The 20,819-nt window shown below is 38.5% G+C and overlaps 1 protein-coding gene across 5 annotated transcripts in view; it reads right to left on the bottom strand.

The window, feature by feature from the left end:
* The window catches only part of PDE4B (phosphodiesterase 4B), a 402,270-nt gene that overhangs the window by 10,953 nt on the left and 370,498 nt on the right, over positions 1-20,819 (bottom strand). For all 5 annotated transcript variants that reach the window (XM_059727915.1, XM_059727917.1, XM_019489119.2 and 2 more), the window contains one exon: positions 2,960-3,053. In XM_059727915.1, coding sequence (XP_059583898.1) covers positions 2,960-3,053 — 94 coding nt within the window. The remainder of the gene's footprint in view (positions 1-2,959; positions 3,054-20,819) is intronic.

Raw genomic sequence — 20,819 nt, 5'->3', positions numbered from 1 at the left:
AGTTGAGAAATGGAGATTAATAACAAGGATTGATGAAACTCCTCTGTATTTAGTATAAGGTTAGCAATATAAACACATAAAATACTGTAGGTAGTCAACTGATCTGCACAAAACAATATTTATAAAACACTGACAGTCCTTAAAAATGGAGTTCGAGTTTTTAAAATCCATTGATTTTAAGATATAAGAAAAAGTTCAGACAGATTTTCTGAACCTTACTTATCACATGGTGAAGTTCTAATTATTTATATAATGCCCACCGTTTTCTAGCTGTGGTTGCTTTTAAACCATCTAGAGCTTGTGGTCACATGGACAAATAAGTGCCATCACCTATTACTCTAGGATCCATCAGCAATGGTTTAGCTAATTTGTTCCACTGTCTATTACTGTCCTTAAATTCAATATATGAGTCTATACTGCTTGTAAAATTAGTTGCCATTCATGTGGAAGAGCTTCATGGTATGCTGCAATAAAAGTTAAAGCATCTGAGATCAGAAACACATCTCTAGGAAAACAAATACAAATTCAGAGCCTGGTCATGCAACCATCTCATCCAAGAAATCTCATCAACTTCATGATGGATCTGCACACATCTCAGCGATTACTCAAACCATTAAAGACTGCAGGTTTGTATCCTACATGTTGACTTTCTCAGTGAGTCTGTCATTTATGCTATTGTCCTTAATCCTGTAATTGCCACCAACAAAAAAGAAAAATGTTCATTTGGAATTGAAATTCATGCTGAAGTTGAAAACAGATCTCACAAATTCACAGTTTATACTGTGGATAGCTATTCAGCATTTCAGTTCAAGATGCAACACAGAAAGACACAATGCAGTTCTGAGAGGCTATAATTCCCTGATGAGTTAGAAAAGAAAGGAAGCTGCAACATGATGCGTCACTAGAGAGGACAGTGTATAGTGAAAAGCTATTTTATTCTGTTTTTTAAATTTATGCAGGTAGGCTAAGAGAGCCATAAACCTGTTTTTCAGATTGGTCACTGACACAGATCCCAAACTTGCTGCCTTTAATGTGTCAGAACTCCCATCAACCAATCATGGACATCAGGACTGGGCCTGGAGGCACACCATAAAGCAAGCAGTTTCCCTGTGCCAAACTGAGTTAGCACTTAATAAAAAGATCCTACAAGATCTTTGGGCCAAATTTGCATATGCTGACACACTGAAAGCACGCCTGCTTGAGCCAGCAAGGTCTTTGGTCCAATAATTAATAAAGATTTTATCCAGTCGATCACTTGCCTCACTCACACTATGAGCTATTTCTCTGCATGCTCTGAATGGTATAAGCCCCTTCCCTTGTTTCATTTAGACAATCAGGAGACAGTCAAATGAAGTAAGTTCCCTTTTCATGCAGATACGGACAAGCGAACCCTAATGTGATACAACCCTTCTAAATAAACACACATGTCCCTCTTTCCATTTTGGCTGCATGTTATTCTTTGCGTATTCATTTTAATAAATTAATCCACGCAAGATCATTCATTAAAAATGTTACCATGTGAACTGCACAAGCGCCTGGCAGATGGGCTTAAAAGCATTACATGCACTGCATAACATATAGCGTAACAAACTTTATTAATTTATTTTAAATGGAACTAAGTAATCAGGTTATGATTTACCCTAGTGTGGAGAGCCTGCATAAGGCCTCTCATCACTACTCAAACCATTCATTCAGGCTTTAAGTGATTTACAGGCCCTTGTGTTGTTTCCTCTATGGGAATGAATGTTACCATTATAGAATAATAAGCAGCAAGACCAAAATCAAGATTATCTTCTAAAGCAGCATACCATGGGAATAGCTGGATTCTCTCCCAGTAACAAACAGTAATGAATAGTCAATCTCACTTGAAAATAGTCCATCAGAGAGTGTCATACCCTCCCAAAGCATCCAAAAGCATCTGTAACTACCACTATGGAAGCGAGCCTCAGCGTAATACAGTATGCTGCACGCTCTTCTACTGAGGAGGCAGATTGTTGATCTTCAGATTGCTACTCCTGATTTACTCCTGGGATTAATTAATGTTCTGGATGCCCTGATAAGGCATCTTGATAAAACAGTGCCAATGAATTTCCATAAATTGATATTGGTTATTAGGGATATTCTCTGTCCAAAAGTGCATGCAGTTATCTGGTTTCAAGTGTAGGCACTTAACTTATTAGTGAAACCATTTAAAATTAAATGCCAGAAGTATTTCTGCTTGTCTGATCATTTATTCTCTCTGGGCAAAATTCATCCCAGCCCAGAGATTCCTTCCAAGGTCCAATTTACCACTTAGGCTCTGTGTTAAAGGCTGAAACTGGGACTTGTGCAGATTTCTGCCTTTTACGAATGCTCACACAGTATAAAACCGAATGTGAAATATTTGGAACAAATTATATCTTGTATGAGAAATGCACTGGAAACAGAAGGGGCCCAATCCTTAAATACTTAACTTGATTCATGTCAATTAGTCCATGATCTCCAAAAGACTACTAATAGGAGAAGAGCTATTCCTGGGTGTAAATCTTTATGAGATGAGCCCTTGAATTAGCTGTGATAAATGAATAAGTATATCCAAAATGGTGTATAGAATGTCTAAAGTGAGGCTTGCTCTGGGGGAACAAGGAGATACAATTTTATGAGTGAAGAAAGGAGTATAAGCTGAAGGTGTGTGACTTTGTGCTTTACATGAGGTCAAAAGAAAATCATAGATTTTATCATGTTCTTTAACAGTTGGTTAAAGAAACCTTAATAGAAAATACAACTCTTTCTACTTAGAATTTGGATTTTTTTGAGGCAATATTTATCCAAACATTATGCTTTTTTTCTCTCCCATACGCCATTTGAAAGAAAACATTTGAGTAATGGCATCTATTGTAAAGAATAGATGGTGACTAATTTGATTTTCATAGAATTCCTTTTCTAATGGGATATGAAACTTTGGCATGTAATAACTTACCTAGGAACGTGTTTGAAATATATTCAGACACCTGGTTCCCAGATCGGCTCATTTCTGAGAGGTGTGTCAGCTCCCGGTTCAGCATTCTCTTGAACTGTTGGAAAATAAATAAGTTGATATTTTTCTGAATACTTTCTAAAATTAATTTGGCTTTAACATTATTACGTGCAACTAGACAAATAAGATGTTAAGAGGCAAACTATGCAGATATTTGGAACACAGTCAGTATCATATGGCTGAATTTAGATAATATTCAGCATCATCATAACTGGAAATGGCTTGCTATCGTATTAAACCGACACAAAATGAATTTAGAACAGAATGTGCACTTTAGGTTTTGCTGTATGAAATGAAGGAGAACATTATGTTTTAGGTAATACAACTGAAAGATCAAAGAGATGCACTGGTTTTCATTACTGTTCCCTATAAACCATTTTTATTCCTAAATTTCAAAATATAAAATTTGCTTCATTTTGGAACTTGGAAAAAAGGGGTAAATGTATATATCAGAAAAGCATGACAGAGATACTGTAAATCTAAAACAGAAAACAGATATTTATATAGGCAGATTAAAATACAGGATTTAAACATGCTTTCATCCAAACAAACATAAAACCATTCTCCTGATTCACAATTCAAACTATTTTACAGCAATATTGCACTATCCTGAGACATAAAATACCAGAAGGAAAAAAACACCTAGACCTATGTCTGCTGCACATATGAGGATGTTACCTTTTGCGATATAGTGCACATACATATTGATTTAAATAGCATATACTAAATATATTGTATCCAATATTTACAGTCATATTTCACAAGTTTAACCCACCTTAATGTAACCCCAAGATACAGATAACAAATAGTTTGCTTCAGGCATTTTGGAAAACTCCACACCACAGTCCACAAATCTCTTATGAAGAATTCACAGGTAAGATAGAGGAATTCCACAAGAACAAGGATGTCCCAGTTTTCCAGTCAATAAAAAAAATTAATATTCATAAAACCCAAAGATCATGGTATCTGCTAATCCAAGACAAAGCCAAGCTTGGCATTTCATCCTTGCAAAAGGGCTGGATGTAGGCTTATTTGCTAGCAGAACGGAATAATGAAATCAGGGGTTGCATGAAGAAGCAAGAACTAATCCAAATGCATTCAGCTAGATGGCTCGAAGCACTTATGAATTATGAATAGTGCTGGTTGCTTAGCTAGCTGAAGGGGGTCCCCACTTCAAATTTGTCTTGCTCAGCTGAACTATGAAAGGAAGAAATGATGATTTTTTTTTGAGGTGGTTGCCAGCATTAGTAATACAGCCATCTTTTTTAAAAGAAAGATTAAAATGGAGGAAAGCCCTATGCATATTTAAATAAGTGAAAAGCAACCAGCAGGCGCCTCATCTCAATTTCTGGGTTTTTTTTCTAAAAAGCATCATTATTCTAGAGACAGAGGAAGCAGGGCAAACACTTACATACAGGTTTTTTAAAAAAAGACAATTACTAACTCCTTTTGCAGTGACCCTGTTTTTGCTTTTTCTTTACATGTAAAACCACCCACAAGGTAAAGAGGAAAAGCTAAGTAAGAATTGGAAATATTTTAAAATGATATATAATCAGTGTTCAACCATGATACCATTTTATGAAGGAAAACACATTAAACCTTACAATGTGGGTCTATAAATCACAATTTAAGATTTCAATCATTTGGTGGGGCGGGGTTGCAATAATGTCCTCACAATGCTATTTTATACATTTAAGCAGAATTTGCTTTTGCATTTGAAATTGCAAGGTGATTGGTTTATAAGCAAACCTAATTCATCCCGTTAATGAGAAAGCATTAGGAAAGCATAGCTGACTGTGTCTGGGATGTAATCACTATAGAAAATGACAGGTGATTATAAATATTCCTGCTAGTTTAGGATTTTATTGCTATTATCTGTACTGTCAGAAGACATCTAGTCAGGATGCCAAAAATAAAAGTGAAATCTTATATTTAAAAGTATTTCTATCCTCTGACTGCTTTGAGTAAGTGTTATCACCGTTGCCTGGGATGACGTAATGTGGTTTTCTCTGCATGCATTAGAGGACATGTATGGATGGGAAAGACTGCTGCTGTAACGTAAACCCCCAGCAATCTACAAGAGTTCAAGTACAGGCAGTCAAAAGAACATCACCGTAGCATGGCAACAGCACCACATGATGATCTGCTTCTTTACTGTAAGGCTTCCCCTTCAGATTGTAATCAACCATCAATAATAGCCTTCCTGCAAGAATTCGAATGCTAAGCTAATTCCTTTAAGCCATACTAAGGCTATTTTCTAAAAAGTCTTTAAAAAGCAGCTTTAGAGAGAGCCAGAAGCCATCATATTTTGCCTGATAACCACAACCATCACAATACCTGATATTCCAGGTAGCTGTTTTCAAATCATCACTTCACAAATATTAAAACTGTGTTTTGTTGATTAGTATACTAAATACAAACTTGTATTGCTTAAGACTGCCATCCAAGTGGATTTAAGGACATGAAATGTATTTTTCATGCACCACAGAAATAACTACATGGAATGATTTTATAATACCAATCTACTTTTCAACCTGCTGTATAGGAGAACTATCAAGTGCCAATAACATTACACCTCCCCCTCCCCACACACACTTTGATTTAAGTGTCATATATATGTTACTGGCATTTGTTATCAATATATATATATATATATATATATTTATATAATGTTATTGGCACTTGACACATGCTGTACAGCAGTTTGAAAAGTAGGTCAATATGATGAATATTACATGAATATATATATAGAGAGAGAGAGAGAGAGAGAGAGAGAGAGAGAGAGAGAGAGAAAGAGGGATCTATATCTTTCTATATATATCTCTACATAGATATACATCTATACTGTTATTGGCATTTTGGGAAGGCCGTGTCATATGTTTAGATGCCCTGCTGACCTAGTCTAGTGACCTTGCTTTTGTGAAGAAATATTGTTGATCGGTCATGGAAAGGACTGTTACGGAAAGTCTGCAAAGAAAAGATTCAATTATAAGCATGGCAGTCCATGCAATGCAGCCAAACTGACACCAAGATGGGGCCTTTGGTCAATGGAAGCCTCATCCAAACTTGGACGGTATGAAACAACATATTCACTTTGATACTCCATGGCCAAAAAGAAAAAGATATGAGTAGCTCTGTGCAGTGGCAATGATCTATGCAGGTAATTGTGGAATCAGGAACTTTACGTGTTTATTACAACTCTACCTTCCAGGTCTTCCCTTTCTCTTATATAAAAAATCTACATCTAAAATTCCCACTTTTTTTGGATTCCTCGCATGTGCACATGAAAAGACTGCAGACTGAAGCTTGGACTCTTCTGTCCTTAGGCCTCTGCACCTAATACCAAAGCTTCTCTCCATCCATCCCATACCAGTAACCTTCATTTTTTATGATTACAAGATAAGCGAATGAAAGTGTGAAATCTATTTAAAATATTTTTAGGTTACTTGAGTCTGGGGCTCAGTAGCAGATGCCATCTCCCTTTTACCATGTAAACATCAATGTGGAACACCAACATGGACAGAAGTTTAGACATAATTTGCTTGGACTCCTTGCCATTGCCATCTGTGGCGCTTTTTCTCTCAACAATCTGCCTCCCATCCCAATGTATTCTTCAGACAGTAATGGGTTAGGGTTGTGAGTTATTCCACCAGCTTAACTATTGAAGGTCATGCGTGTCTTATATAATTAGCTGAGACAGGCAACCATCTGCAAATGACAGCTTTCCTGCAAATTTCCAAATCCTCCTATTCCTTCAATTCCCCATGGCAAATTGAGAGCAGGAAGGAACAAATCCAGCTACAGTCAAGCAAGAATCACCAACAATTGTGTGGGCTAGAAATGAAGGTAAAAGCACTGAAGATAGATTAGCTAGCTGGCTGCCACCCACAGCCAGCTTCTGGAGAGAAACAGATCTGCACATGTTGAGCCCAATGCCTGAAAATGCCTGGTAGCAAGAAACGTGCATTTTTTCACTTGAAAAGTGCCTGGAAGCATGGATCCTGTCTCATGGCCTTAGGCAACTTTTCCTGATGCGTCAGTGCCACTGCTCTCTTGGCACACAATCAGCTCACTAAGGAATATGTCACAAGATATGAACAAGGGGGTGGTGCAAATGATGCTTGCTGTGAAGGTCAGGAATCCCAGAGCTGTGGGCTCACTGGGGAATGACTTTCACTTACTAAGTCTTCTTGATGATTCATGTCAACTGAAAAGGGGAACGCCTCTGACCTAAAACCAAGGAACTCCCCAGCCAAAACTTGGTTTTGAGTGATTACACAAAGAGTGGAGTTACTGCACACATGAAAGCAAAGCGCTTGTAAATGAGAAGGCAAATTATGTAGGACTACACCAATCCTGAAAACAGCATATGGACACGGGTTGCAAATCAGCAGGGCATTTCAGCATATGCTTAAATTTAAGCATGTGAGCAGTCCCATAGATGTCAAGCTTAAAGTTAAGCATTTATAACAAAAGTGTTTACCTGGCTTGGAGCCTTTCCTTCTAGAAGGCAACAACCGTAATCAGATGACTATAAAAATGAGTTTCAAACAAAGTGGCGCTGATTGGATTTTACAAAAGCCTTGTCTGGATACAGATCGTGCCTTTCAGCAGTGACTTAAACCACTAGAAAAACATTTTAAAAATCAGTTTTGCCCCACTACCATAATTTAGACAAGTACTAGGTATTATTAACCCCCTTTTTAAAGGACACTGAGGCACACAATTCAGTCACTTGACCAAAACCACACAAAAATCTGTAAAAGATGAGGACAGGTACCAAGTCTTTGATTCCTCTCTGATCTTTAGTAACAAGCCCTCATTTTCCTCTGTGCATAACCTTTAAATGTAAAAATCCTCCCTGCCACTTCCCTCTTTGGGTTTTAATCAGCAACTTTTTCTGCCTGGAGACTCAGTACTTCAGCACTGCTAGAAACATTATCACGCGCAAATCCCCCCAAGACAGCTATTGTATTAGTTACCTGCACAGATTACATGTCTGCTGCGGTGCAACATCTGAATAATGCTGAAACATAAATTAATTCAGAAAATTTCTTCAATTTGAGACAGTTAAAAAAAACCTACGGTATAGTAGACAGTTAGGCATTATGGTGGCATTTAGAAGCTTTTATTATACAAAGAAACCATTTTTTATGGAATCTGGGGGTTTTCTTGAGCTTTCCTTGATGTCAGATGCTCCAGAGAGATGCTGTTTCTTTTCTCTTAAACTGTTCTGCCATTTGTCTGCAGTGCCTGCAGGGAGTCTGCATGTTGCTCTCTCTGCACAGATCAATGAATGATGTTATGTGCAAACCTCTGTAATGATGCCTTAGCTAAATCAATCTGACAGCAAAGGGTAAAACAAACAGATTGTACACAAGCCATGAGGCAATACCAACTGCTTTGCAATGGAGCAAACAGAAGCATTGTATACTTTGGAATCATATTTGTGCCTTTGTAATTATTATTATTATAAATAACAACAGCACCTTGCACTTAGACAGTGCCTTTCATCTGATCCTCTCAACACATTTTACAAAGGGAAGTAAATGTTACTGCGTATTGAGGCATGGAGAGGAAGCGATTTGCCTAAGATCACACAGGGAATCCAGACCTCAAACCCAGAAGCAGGGGAATCCAGATAAAGCCAGAAGCAGAACTCAGACCTCCTTCCTCCCTGTCCCGCCCTCTGCTCAGCGGACTGTGACATTCAGACCTCAAGTTTATAAAAAGAATAGAAATAGTTTTAATACAAATAAAGTCGTAATGAAAAGCTTACAGCTACCAAACAAACATAAAGAACGCCTGATCTTCTCATCATGTAACAGCAGTCTCAAAACATCTAGGCAGCTGTGAAAAAAAGCCATCAGGTTGCATGGACCTTTCCTGTTTTGATGTTTTGAAATGCCTGTAAAAGTCATTTGAACCAAATTAACCTTGCCAAACACTGAATCATTCCTAGGCTGATAGCAGCAACAACTTTTCAAATATATGCAGAGACAATAGGGCCCAATTTCCTTTCAGAGTCTTTTTATTTTGGTTTTATTTCAGGGGGGATTTCTATTATACACTGATTTTTTACAGATACCAAAATGCACCTGCAATTCTGCTTTGCAGTTCAGTAAGTTTAAAGTGCAAATCTCTACTTCATTCTGACTTCTTCAGTTCTGTTATTATTGGCATGTAATGAACAGCGTGCAGATCTGTTCCTCTGACTGAAAAGACAAGTCAGAGACTGCCCTGGTGGAAGTCTTTATGTGAGCATTCAAAAGACTGGAAACATCATGGGTGTCAACCAAAGAGAGGCTCATCAGCATGCCTCTTTCCATATGAGTATAGAAGGATGATGATATGCAGTTAAATGATGAAGGGAAGGGATGTAACCAAAAGATCTTAAAACGGGGGTCAGCAACGTTTTGGGGCGCAGTGCCAAAAACACCCGCAACTTCGACTGGCATGCCAGGGGCAGATAGTGGGGAAGCCATGAAGGGCATGGTCTTTTTTGTGGTAGCACAGCCCCAACTCCTTCCCTGAGGCATGCGTGCCAAGCAAAATATCTTTGTGTGCCATGCTGTGGCACACACGTGCCGGGGGTTGCCTACCCCTGACTTGGCATCATGCATGAATGGGCCCAGAGCGAGTGATGGCTTTGAGCCAAGGATATGTGCCCCTCTCCCACATCACCTACAGGCCAAGCCTGTTTAGATTTGGGAAAAGGAAGGGAATCTGGCCCTGCTTGTGAGACAATGTGCAAGATTTAGGGGAAGAAATACACTCTCCAAGCAGCACCTAGGAAGGTGACCAGCTCACAGACTGGAGTAGTGGCCATGCTCTGAGGTTCCATGCAGACATAGAGAAAAGTTGTGCAAATCACCTCCCTAACATCTGTATCAGTAGAATACATCCTAATGCTCTGGCTTTCTATGAAAGAAGAAAACTTCTTCTTCACTAAGAAGGTTTAGCGGGGAGCTACTCAGATGCACACAAATGAGTTTGGTTTTTCAATCCAGTTCTTACTCTGAGGGTAATCCTCCTACTGTTTAGGCAACGACATCACAGCTGTGCAGAATGCTCTACAAAGAGAATAAAGACACAGGGCCGGGTCCTCCACTAGTGTGAATTGGCAAAGCTGGTACAAATTTCCCTTTGTTTTCTGGTCCAAGAAGCTGGATTCTAAGATTAAATATAAGTGCAAGAAACTTACGGAAGAAAAGAACAGTTAAGCTACCGCAGTGATTTTCCTTGGAAAACCAATGCAGAAAGGGCTTTTTAATAGTTTCAAGTCTGCTATGTGTAAAAAGGTTTATGAATTGCATTCGCCACTGATCCACCTTTCTGACGCAAATGCAGTATTACATTCTTCACTCGGAGACTGTTTTGAGAATTTCGCAGAACAAAAGATAGTGAAGGATTCTTTTATACAAGGATAGCTCTTGTTTGCATGCTTTCTGGACAAGTATAACAGGGTTAAGTCCTGCTTAGTTTAATCACTCTTGTAAACTACTTTGGGCCTGGAGGCACAATTAATTTCTGGTGTAATTCCATTCACTTACTAGAGTTTGACCGGGAAAGAATCTGTCACTATATATTTAGATGGAGAAGGAAAAAAAAATCCCCATGTAAATCAATTTTCAATATTGGAAATCAGAACGGATATTGAGGAATATTTGGTCTCCTCCTCCACGCTAGGTTATATTCTTGTCATGTTGCACAAAGACCTTTTTTAAATCCTTGAATAAGCCGTAGACAGTTTTGGGCCTGAGAGTTTCAGAATATGGGCACAGCTGTGCAATCTGACATTAAAGCTCCTAAAAGCAGAAGACAAGACCACAAGTGGTTTAGGGGTTGCTTGTTGTTTGGTTTTTTGGTTTGTTTTTTGTGGCGGTTTTTACAGTCAGCTGATAAATGAGGTAAAACATTCTTGTATCTTTATTTTTTTTTCTAAGTTCTTGATTAAAAATCATTTCTTATTAATCTGGTTCCCCAAGACCTCTACAAATTCTGAAGACCTCTGTTCATTTTGGAATCTTTTGAGTTTTCCAAAGGAATAGTGCTTTTAAGAAGGCATTCTTCTTTCTGAATAACAACATGTCCAGTTGCTTTTAATTTTGCAGAAATGTCATCAATTACACAGTGGATTTAATTGGATGACTAAAGTTTGCAACTGTCCTTTGTCTTCACAATTTCAATTATTTCTTCTTAAGCACTCTCACAAAGGAGGATGGAAAATACATTTAAGTTAAATTTAAAGAGTAAATTTTTTTTTGGATTAAATTTTAAAACTATTTCTTTAGAAGAGACTTTTTGAGAGACGATAGCAGTAATTTCAGTGCCTGTAGTCAGCTATCAGTCTTTTTAAATTTTAGCGTATTTGCAACTACTTTGATTTTTTCTAGAATATTTTGTTTCTGTTTTATAGAAGCTACTCTAAACTAGACACAAAACTTTTGCTTTTTTCTCTTTGGTTTGTTCTTTAACCAAAAGGTAAACATTGAGCCATGATATTTTCATTTTATACCAAGAAAAAAATACTTTATAATTTATATCTTCAAGAGAGCACTTTAAAGGACAAACATCGTGGCAGATTCGTTTATGTAATTTTATTTTATTATCTAAAAATCCAAAATAAGCTCAAAGCATAATTTCCCAAATATAAAAAGCTGCCATCAATCACCTAAGAGACTCTTTTTTTAAAGCAATTACATAAATCTGAGCTACACATACTAATAACAATTATTTTTACATTTTAAAATTCAGCATGGTCTTTGAAAAATAACTGAACCTGCTCTGGGGGCTAGGTATGAAGTGAGAGCTTGTGTGTGTGTGTGGGGGGGGGGGTGTGCAGTGTGCGTGCGTGCATGCACACACTCCCTCACACAAATCCACAACAGTAAAAAGTGGTGAAATGGAACCTGAACAAATGCAAATATCGCTTGCAACCTTCCAGTTCATTTCTAGATTAATTTAAGTGAACAAAGGAAAACCCATAATAAAAAAAGTTGAGAAACGAGGTTGCTGCAAGTTACTGCAGAATAAAACCACTGTGAAATATTATTGCTTATTAGCAAGTTAAAGTGAAAAAAGGTGCTCACTTACTGAGAACTGAGTAGGTCTAAAGAAGTTTTATTTGAAGAAGTAGTAAGGTCATAGAGAAACCACCCTTTTGACTTCCCTGAAAATGAATGTGTCATATGTTTATAAGGTGTGCATGCCAGAGACTTTGCTGGCAACACGCAAGCCATGTCTTGTAGCCAAAATTTACTTGAAGTGATCCAGATCACTAACAGTCCGGTAATACTGACTGCGTATGAAGAAATGGCAGATACATTTTTTCAATATCATATAGCAGCTTTGTTAGAAGGTTAACCTTTCTTTTGATTAATACAAAAACTAAAGCCTTGGTAGCATTCATTTCATATTGTGTCAAGTTAGAACATATATTATACATTTGTTCAGATAAAACACAGTAGTAATAGCTCATGAAATATACTTTCTATGCATAATTATTTGATTATAAACTTTAATTTTCTTGGGTGGGTATTCAGATCAGTTTCTGTTTTATTTTAATCATTTTGCTCTTCAATGTCTGTACAAAACTGTACCTTTCAAGATAACAAATAGAAGCAACTACAGCTTGCTACATGTTTGCTTACGGGTTTGGGTTTTTTTAGTTATCTGACTCACTAACTTGCAACACAAATCTTGGGCTGTCTGTCTGACACCAAAAGTATCTATTTGTCAAAACTGCTTAAGGCCAGACAAGAGTAATCAAGTCCTTATCAAGACAAGAATAATCTTCATTTGAGCTATTGTATTATCTACAAGAGCCACATGAGAGGAAATGCCTCCTTACAGTGTTAAAAAAATAAATATTTCTTAATAGAATGGGTTGAATTTACAGAAGGTTTTTGAAGTGACCATGAATTTACTGAACATTTTTGAAGTGATCACGTGTGCAAGTCAAAGGAGGGTTCCTGCATCCATTAAAGACAAGGGCAAAAAAGCCCTGAATTCAATGGCAATAGAATAAGGCTAGAATCTGGCAATGCCTTTTCTAGGAAGACTGAATACTTGTCAATAATACGGGGGGAGAAAATAATTATAGTTTTTTACTTTAACTGTAACATGATAATTTTAGATTAGGTGGGGAAAGTACATTATGACACATTTTCTAATACAGTATAAATACAGGTCTAAATTTTTGCAGGCCTGTTTAGAGATGTCCACAATTGAAGTAAGTTGTTTATCATGAACCAGCTGGAAGTTTGGCTGAGAAAATTAAAAACAAAGATCAGGAAGCAAAGACAGATCAGTCAGTACCAGTCTGAATTAAATGCTAGGAAGCTCTAGTAAAATAATTAGATGACTAATAAAGCTGCTAAATTACAAGCATAAAAAGTCTTGATTAAAGAAAGGCCTGATCCAGCCGACAATATTAATGGCTTGAAGAGATGACCATGGCTGAGAAGGCTGCAGATCTGAAACGAAACTCTTGTATCAGTCATGACAGCCCAAACCTCACTGACATAGCCTCTAGGCCAACGGAAGATCAATTATTTTGTAGAAAGAGCCCACAAACCATATAACCATGCAACCTCCCACATATCTGTTTCTGAAGTTGTCTAGTACTAGGACAGTGTATGTATGTGGGCAAAATCCCCACCTACCACACTTACACTGGCCTAAGTCTCAGGGTCCTTAGATCTATGCCTGCAATTGTAAAAATGGGCTCTTTTCCTCGTCTGACTGAACAATGCTGTTTGACAAGAATGGCTTGTGACTTTTCTCCAAGTCTTTTCTAAAAGCCTGTTTGGCGCAGACAGGTAGGGGATGTCAGATTTTAAGTTAATTTTGCATGGCCTGTATTTTAAATCTTCAGAAACAACACTAAAGGGCAAGTGTGATTATCATTTAACAGAGTGAGGGAATAAAAATGTTCATTTTGTGATATTTATATAACCAGAAGTAAAATTAAATGTAAATCCATGTTAAGACCTGCAGTCTTCATTAGGCAGTTTTCAGTGGGTCTTCTACCTTTGTGGAGAACAATCTTAGTGAAATTAAAATAATTCTGTCCCTTGAAATGGCTTTTCATGTATGCATATAATGAGAAAAACTCTGGCAAATCTTAATTAGCAGAAGTGTGTTTGCTTCATAAAGAGCATATCTACAAGTTGCCCTATGGTGATGTAGCGACACGCTATGTTGCAATATGGCACGCTACAGTGACATAGTGATCCCACAGGTCTACAGGTGATTGCCAGCTACGTTGCTGTAGTGGTGCGCTGCCCCAGTATAGTGCGCTGCTAGGGCAACATAGCAGTGAAATCCACCTGTGCACCATGCTTCCAAAAGGAAGTACTAAAGCACGGTGCTGTAGCAACATTGCCGTATAGCGACGTCTAGACACGCCCAAAGGGAGGAATCAAAAGAAAATACAGTCCAGTAAGATGGGTCTGTGTATCTCTTAAAATACAATATGAAAAAAAACAGTGGCAGCTGGTCCTGCCAAAATAAAAATATGCCTAATACAACCATCAAAACCAGGGAATGTTCTAATGAGTGTAAATACATTTAAATGAAACATCATTCTCATACAAATAATTTGCAGAATATCTTTTTTATTCAGCATTTGCGTAGCTACGCTAAAACAGCGGTAATTTTTTTTTTCTTAAAGCAGACAACAGAAGGTGTATGCAAAGATTTTTGTGGGTGGTATTTTTATTGTCTTGCATTTGAAAGCTTGTCTAACTTTATCCCAACCACTCAGTTGGTTCAATAAAAGATATCACCCACAAAAATCTTTGCCGCTTGCATAATTCCTGGCCTATCATGGCCACCACTCCAAGAATACCACAGCAGAAACTCTAATTAGAGCGACCTCTCTCTCCAACATAACCAGAAAGTTTTGCTCACACACTGCTACCTTAGCTTTCCTCACAGCACGTTCATGGTATCTATAAGATGGCCCTGAAATGTTGTGTTTAGATGTGCTGGTTAAGGATTTCCACAAGAGAAGAAACCTGAAGCATAAAACAACATATAGAAAGATGACATGGTTTGCTGGAGTATTTGTGGATGTAACAAGAAGTTAAACTCCTGCTGATACCATAAAATTCAATTTTTGGTAATAGAATAAGTGAAACAGAATGTCATAAAATTATGTAATACTAAAGGAGCTATCAAGAGTCACAAAAAGCAGACAGAGGAAAATCAAACCCTACAATGATAGACTTATAATTTTAGATGTTCGTTTTCATTTTTTTCTTCTATCATCACATTCTTGACACATTTATTCAAACAAACAGAAGCGGCTGTATTGATGAGTTCAGAAAGCAGTGGCCTCATGCTTTCTCAGTCTTGGGTAAGTCCCAATGATGCCTGATAACAGTTTTTGCAATTTCACTAGTTTCTGTTCAAAATGAAAACTTCTGCATATTTTCATGAAACAGAGTTCTGTCAAAATCTACTCAAAGAACCCAACCCTGCCTCTCAAAATATCTGGTTTTGAGATTAAAAAAAATTAAAACAACCCACGTATGTGTACGGGCATCCACTGGGATGGTACTGACCTGAGATGTGGGAGGGCCAGGTTCAGGTCCCTGCTCTGCCTCATTACAGACAGAAGTTTTCATTCCCGATTCCTCCAACTCAGGGAAAGCAGGACCACATACTTCAATCTCCCATATACCAAGTTATTTCTCTTAACAACAAGTCCACTAAATGAGACAGCTTTTTTCTTCCATCTCCTTCTTTCTTCCTTGCCTTCCCTCACAAAACCGGTACATCTCCACAAAATGATTAAAATAAGCTCTTCCACTAAAGTTTCATTTGTGAAAATATGTGGACCAACTCCACATAGTCACCAGCAGCCCAACTGAAGTCAATTGACTTGTACCAAGATAAATCCAACCTGAGATCAGAATGAGGCCCCAGAGGTAAACCCAAGTTACTAACTCTAGACCAGGATTGGAGCTCGTCAAAAGATAAAATCCTACTTGTTATCAAGGCAAGTGGACTATTTAATTCACAGCCCACTAAATTAAAAATTTCCTCTCAAAAATATATGAGTCATTATTGATCTTGTGCATGACTCCACTTTCCTGATGCTATTCATTTAGATGCCACTCCTTTGAACAATTATTCAGTTTCTAGTCCAACCCTCAAATAATTAATTTCTTTTGGACCTGTCCTTGAACTATTATTTACAAATAAAATTCTATAACAATGCAGAAATTCAAAACAAGCAAATTCTCATTATGGGCCAGGTAGTGGCTTATGAGCATTGGGCTATGGTGAAGATATTGTGGAGTCACTTGTACCTGGAACTCTGAATTGTCCAGGCAGAAATGCCTGTTGTGCCAAACCTGAAGAGCAACTTTTTCTCAGCTGCTACAATCATGATCTTACTTCTCCCACCATTTCCTATGGCTAACATCCTGTGGGGGCACTCTGAGGAAGTTGTTCTGAGCTCAGAAAAAGACTAAACGGATCTGACTCAAAGTCCCCAAACCAGAATCTTAGACGCTTTACTGAAATTCAAGTCCTGATCTCAGTTCTGTGGCTAGTTCTTCATTAGAGAGTGTGGTCAAAGCCAAGCACTTCAGGGTAAAAAAAACCAAAACAAAACGTTGCTCTCTAAGATGTACTGCAGCTCACCTCTACCTCAAATCTCTAGATTAATACAAACAGGATAACTTGTCTAGCATGCTAAAACACCATGTATTAAACAACACTTTTCTCACCTACCTGCTGCATAGGTTTTACTTGATGGGGAAACTACTTAAATATTACATTAGCCACATTGATTTTGTTCCAGGGTTGTATCCAGAACTGGAGTAGTAGATCTTATGAATGTACTGGAATTTCAAAAGGATCTAAGGTATGCTTTTTTGGCCAATTTAACTGAGTTATTTGGAAACCGATAGGCGGCAGTGGTAACAACACTAAAACCTTGCCAAAAAAGCCTATTGTCTGAGTGTTAAATTAATTCAATTGGTTGACTCTACTGTTATAATAAATCTGATACAATCAGTTTTGATTATTCATTACTATACATGTACACTGAGACTGCTCTGATGTGCTGTAACAGAATAATTGAGTCTGCTGGAGCGTGATAATTACTGTGCTCCAGCAGACTCTAGTGTGACATGTAACAGTGTCCCTGCACTGAAAAATGGCAGCAGGGCACTTTAATTAGAGCTCATTTGACAAGCTTTAGTTAAAATGCACCAGGTGCCCTTTTTCAGTGTGGGGATGCTAATATACATGACAGTCCAGGTGCTTTAAGTAGAGCGCTGCCCCCAGATCATGCGTATAAATGCCCAGAGAGAGGAGGTACTGGGAAACATTTAAACCTGAAGTCTGAGAATCATTTTTCTTGGTACATTAATCGTTTTGATGACAAGTCTTGAAAAAATAATGGGCCAGACCCCAGGCCCCAAATCTGAATGCCCATCTGAATGTAGGCCTGTGAGAGTTGGCAGCTATTCATTCTGGCTTTGGATCCGGCCACTTCGGATGCCAGCGATCCGATCCGGAGCTCTGGACCGGGTTCCCACTTCGCTCTGGCCGAAGCGGCTCTGAAGCTTTGGAGCCGCCTTGGAGATTGGCCATAGGACATAATGGGGAATCAATGAAATATCTGTTACTTTGTTGGTTTTTGTCTGATTTGGATGAAACTTGCAGGGGTGGTAGCCTCTGCTGAGAGTATGAAGCCTGGCAAGTTTCAAGAAGATTGGTGCAGGGGTTCGGGGGGAACTGCACCCCAAATTCTTGAAAGCAAAACTTATGTCATGTGTATGTGAACCGCTTTGGAAAGCCTAAAGAAGCCAGCGCTTTGATCCGGACATGCTGCTTTGGATGCCGAAGCATCTGAAGCTTCTCTGGATCTGAAGCACGGTCTGAAGCCTTGCACAGCCCTAATGTCCAGCGTCTATTTCCCCTGCTCTAGAAAGAGCCCATCTAAACATAAACAAGAGGCCTGAAAATAAAACATATATCACGTGAATTAGCCCCTCAGCTGCAACAACAGCAGTAGCCTGTTTCTCATTTTCCATCAAGCATGATCATGATTTAACTCAGTCCATCTACTAATAGTAAGTCTAGTAAACAGCTAATAGCACTAAGGAATGTTTATATCAAAATTTACAAGGCATCGTGCACTGAAGGTTTCTAATGATGAATACAGAACCTGCTACAATGCCTGCTAAAGGCCAGCCAGTCTTAATTTCAGTGGGCTCACCCAAGTGCTTAGTTACAAATCTTTACTGTAATGACAGTTGCTGAACAGCTGCAGCTAATATTGGAGGGGAATACCAAAGAACTGATCAGGAACTGATGTGAGGGGTCCCATGATTCATAACAACTTAGCTCTGCTTATAAAAACAAAAGACATGGAAGTCTCTTTGTCTTACTAACTGCTGAATAACTTAACAAAGCCTTTCTTTGAGAGACGCTTGGCTTATTTTAAAGCATATTAAACAAAGGAAGTGACAGTAAAGTAACCAAAAGACTAAACAGTTTGGCACCAGTTAAGGGAAACATCACGTACGAAGTGGGCAAGTTCTGGAGCTGGCAGACTCACAAAAAAAAATGCTCGTGTGGAAGCTGTGCAGCAAGGCACATAGACGGTTGGCACAGAGCCCTGAACAATGTTAAAATCCTCAACATGAACCTCCCGAGTTTACATTAGTGTCCTCGTGTTTATTTAGCCACTGTCTCCTGACAGTTAGGTGTGGTCTGGCTTCTCTTCTTCTGAAATACCCTTTGAGATGGTCCTGAAGTGAAATAGTTGTGTTTATCCAGTGACTCTTGGCTTATAAATAACAAAGACAATAGTTTGGTGAGCTATCACGAGCAAATATATATACATAGTTGAATAAAGTCATCTGACCCCCTATTGCAAAGTCAACTTCTTCAACAGTGAAGAGTTTTAAATTCAAGTGAGATGGACTACAGGGACCTAAACACGCAATGCTCATAGCGGCAGTGAACAACGTCAAGGCTCTCTTCAGTCACGTGAAACCTTCCAAGCATAAAATATTTTCAGAATGTATGTATGGCCAGGAAAGACACAAATCCAGCAGCGCTACATATACTCACAATTAAAACATTCTTGCAGATGATCGCCCATGTTATCTATTGATCAATGCAACAACGGACTTCAGAGGCCCTGAATTCTGGTTCCAGCTAAAGTTATTCTACTTAGAGGACACAGCAACCTTCTGCTCAGAAGATCTCTACTTTTACAGGTAGACAGATTCTGTAATATATGCCTTACCCACTTAATACCAGTGATACTAAGGCCACAGAAAACACCTAGCTGGGAGGAAAGAGAATAGATCAGACAGGAAAATACTTCTGAACACAATTTGGGGGATGCACTGAACCTATCTGTACCAAACTCATTCCTCAGAGCCCAAATGCTATGTTAGCAAACAGAGCCCAACCAGAGGTAGCGGAGAGGGGATGTGATTCTGCTTCTAGAAGACATGAGGCTCTAGACAGCTGCATAATGCCATATGCAACATTATCGACTAGCCACCAAAGGAGAAAAAGTCTCACTTTATTAGCAGTTCCATGATACTCAACATCCTGAGAGTTAGCAGCTACCGAGGCTCGAAGCTGGATACAACATTACATGCAGAACAGTCAACATGTAATGTCTCCAGAATAATCTAGAAAATCCCCAGAGCTGAAGCTATAGTTTTGTGGCCACAGGTAACATTTTAATTATTTCACAAAAACAAATGATCTCAGTGTTTACTGTATTTTCTATATTTTTATATGCATAGTGTAAGAGCTACCTACTGAGACAATGTGGAATAGAAACCCCCATAGGCCTGTATGTTAGCTTTCTTCCATATTGCTTCCATCTGCTCCCATTAAAAAATAGCTCCTATATTTTTAGCATCATAGATTCTCTTTTTAGCAAAAGCTCAGGTCTGGAATAGCAATGGGCTTTGAGCAGTTTGCAGCTCTGAACTAAACTGCATCGGAAAGATGTGGGGAATCTTTCTGGTGCCTCCTGACAGGGCACTTAGAAGACTGAGGTTGTGCTGGCTCTATGCCTGGATCAGGCCTGTGTTTTAGGGAACTGCACCACTGAACCACATTATTTGCAGTGCAACCTGCCTGTGGTTAGTATGTTGGAGAAGCAACTCCTTACTTCCTCATTTGCCTTGAGTAATGATTTCATAGTTTTGACGGAACTAATGGTACCTGCACATGCATTAATTGATGCGGTCTGAAAATTAAAAGCAGGATGCCGTGAGATATGGCATTTCCCCTAGCAAATGTTTTTTGTACAAGTCTTCTGAAAAATCACACTGAAAACACATATTCGTAGATCCTCCCTCTCTGTTTGCTGTTGTTGCAACTCTGTACTTTTCAACTACGTCTGTCAGGAAGGAGACAGGAAATTCGAGTCACACTTGCAACAGCTGTGCCATGCCTACTATCATTCTCAAATGACGTAGTTTGGCTTTAGTGGCACAGGGCCAGGAACTCAGCAATAGCAGAGGTCAGGAAGACAGGTCACTGTTTATACTGTTCTTGCACTTGGGATCATGCTGAGTCTATTTGCTTTCTTCCTTTCTATACTGTTTCTCTTTCCGTTCTTCTTTAATAATGTGGAGCCTAAGCATCCTGTTTTCAAAACATCTAACTGTTTTGCTATTTACCAAAGGCCATAGTTAAAAGTCTTTGATTGGAGCAAGAGAGTCTATCCAGATATATCATTAGATGACAACGCTGACAGCAAATTAATGAACATTTTAATAATATTTTTAAACAGTCTTTT

This window comes from Alligator mississippiensis, chromosome 5 (genome assembly GCF_030867095.1).
Source record: "Alligator mississippiensis isolate rAllMis1 chromosome 5, rAllMis1, whole genome shotgun sequence".
Lineage (NCBI taxonomy): Eukaryota > Metazoa > Chordata > Crocodylia > Alligatoridae > Alligator > Alligator mississippiensis.
Note: the sequence above shows the minus strand (reverse complement) of the source record. Positions and strands in the feature narration are given on the sequence as shown.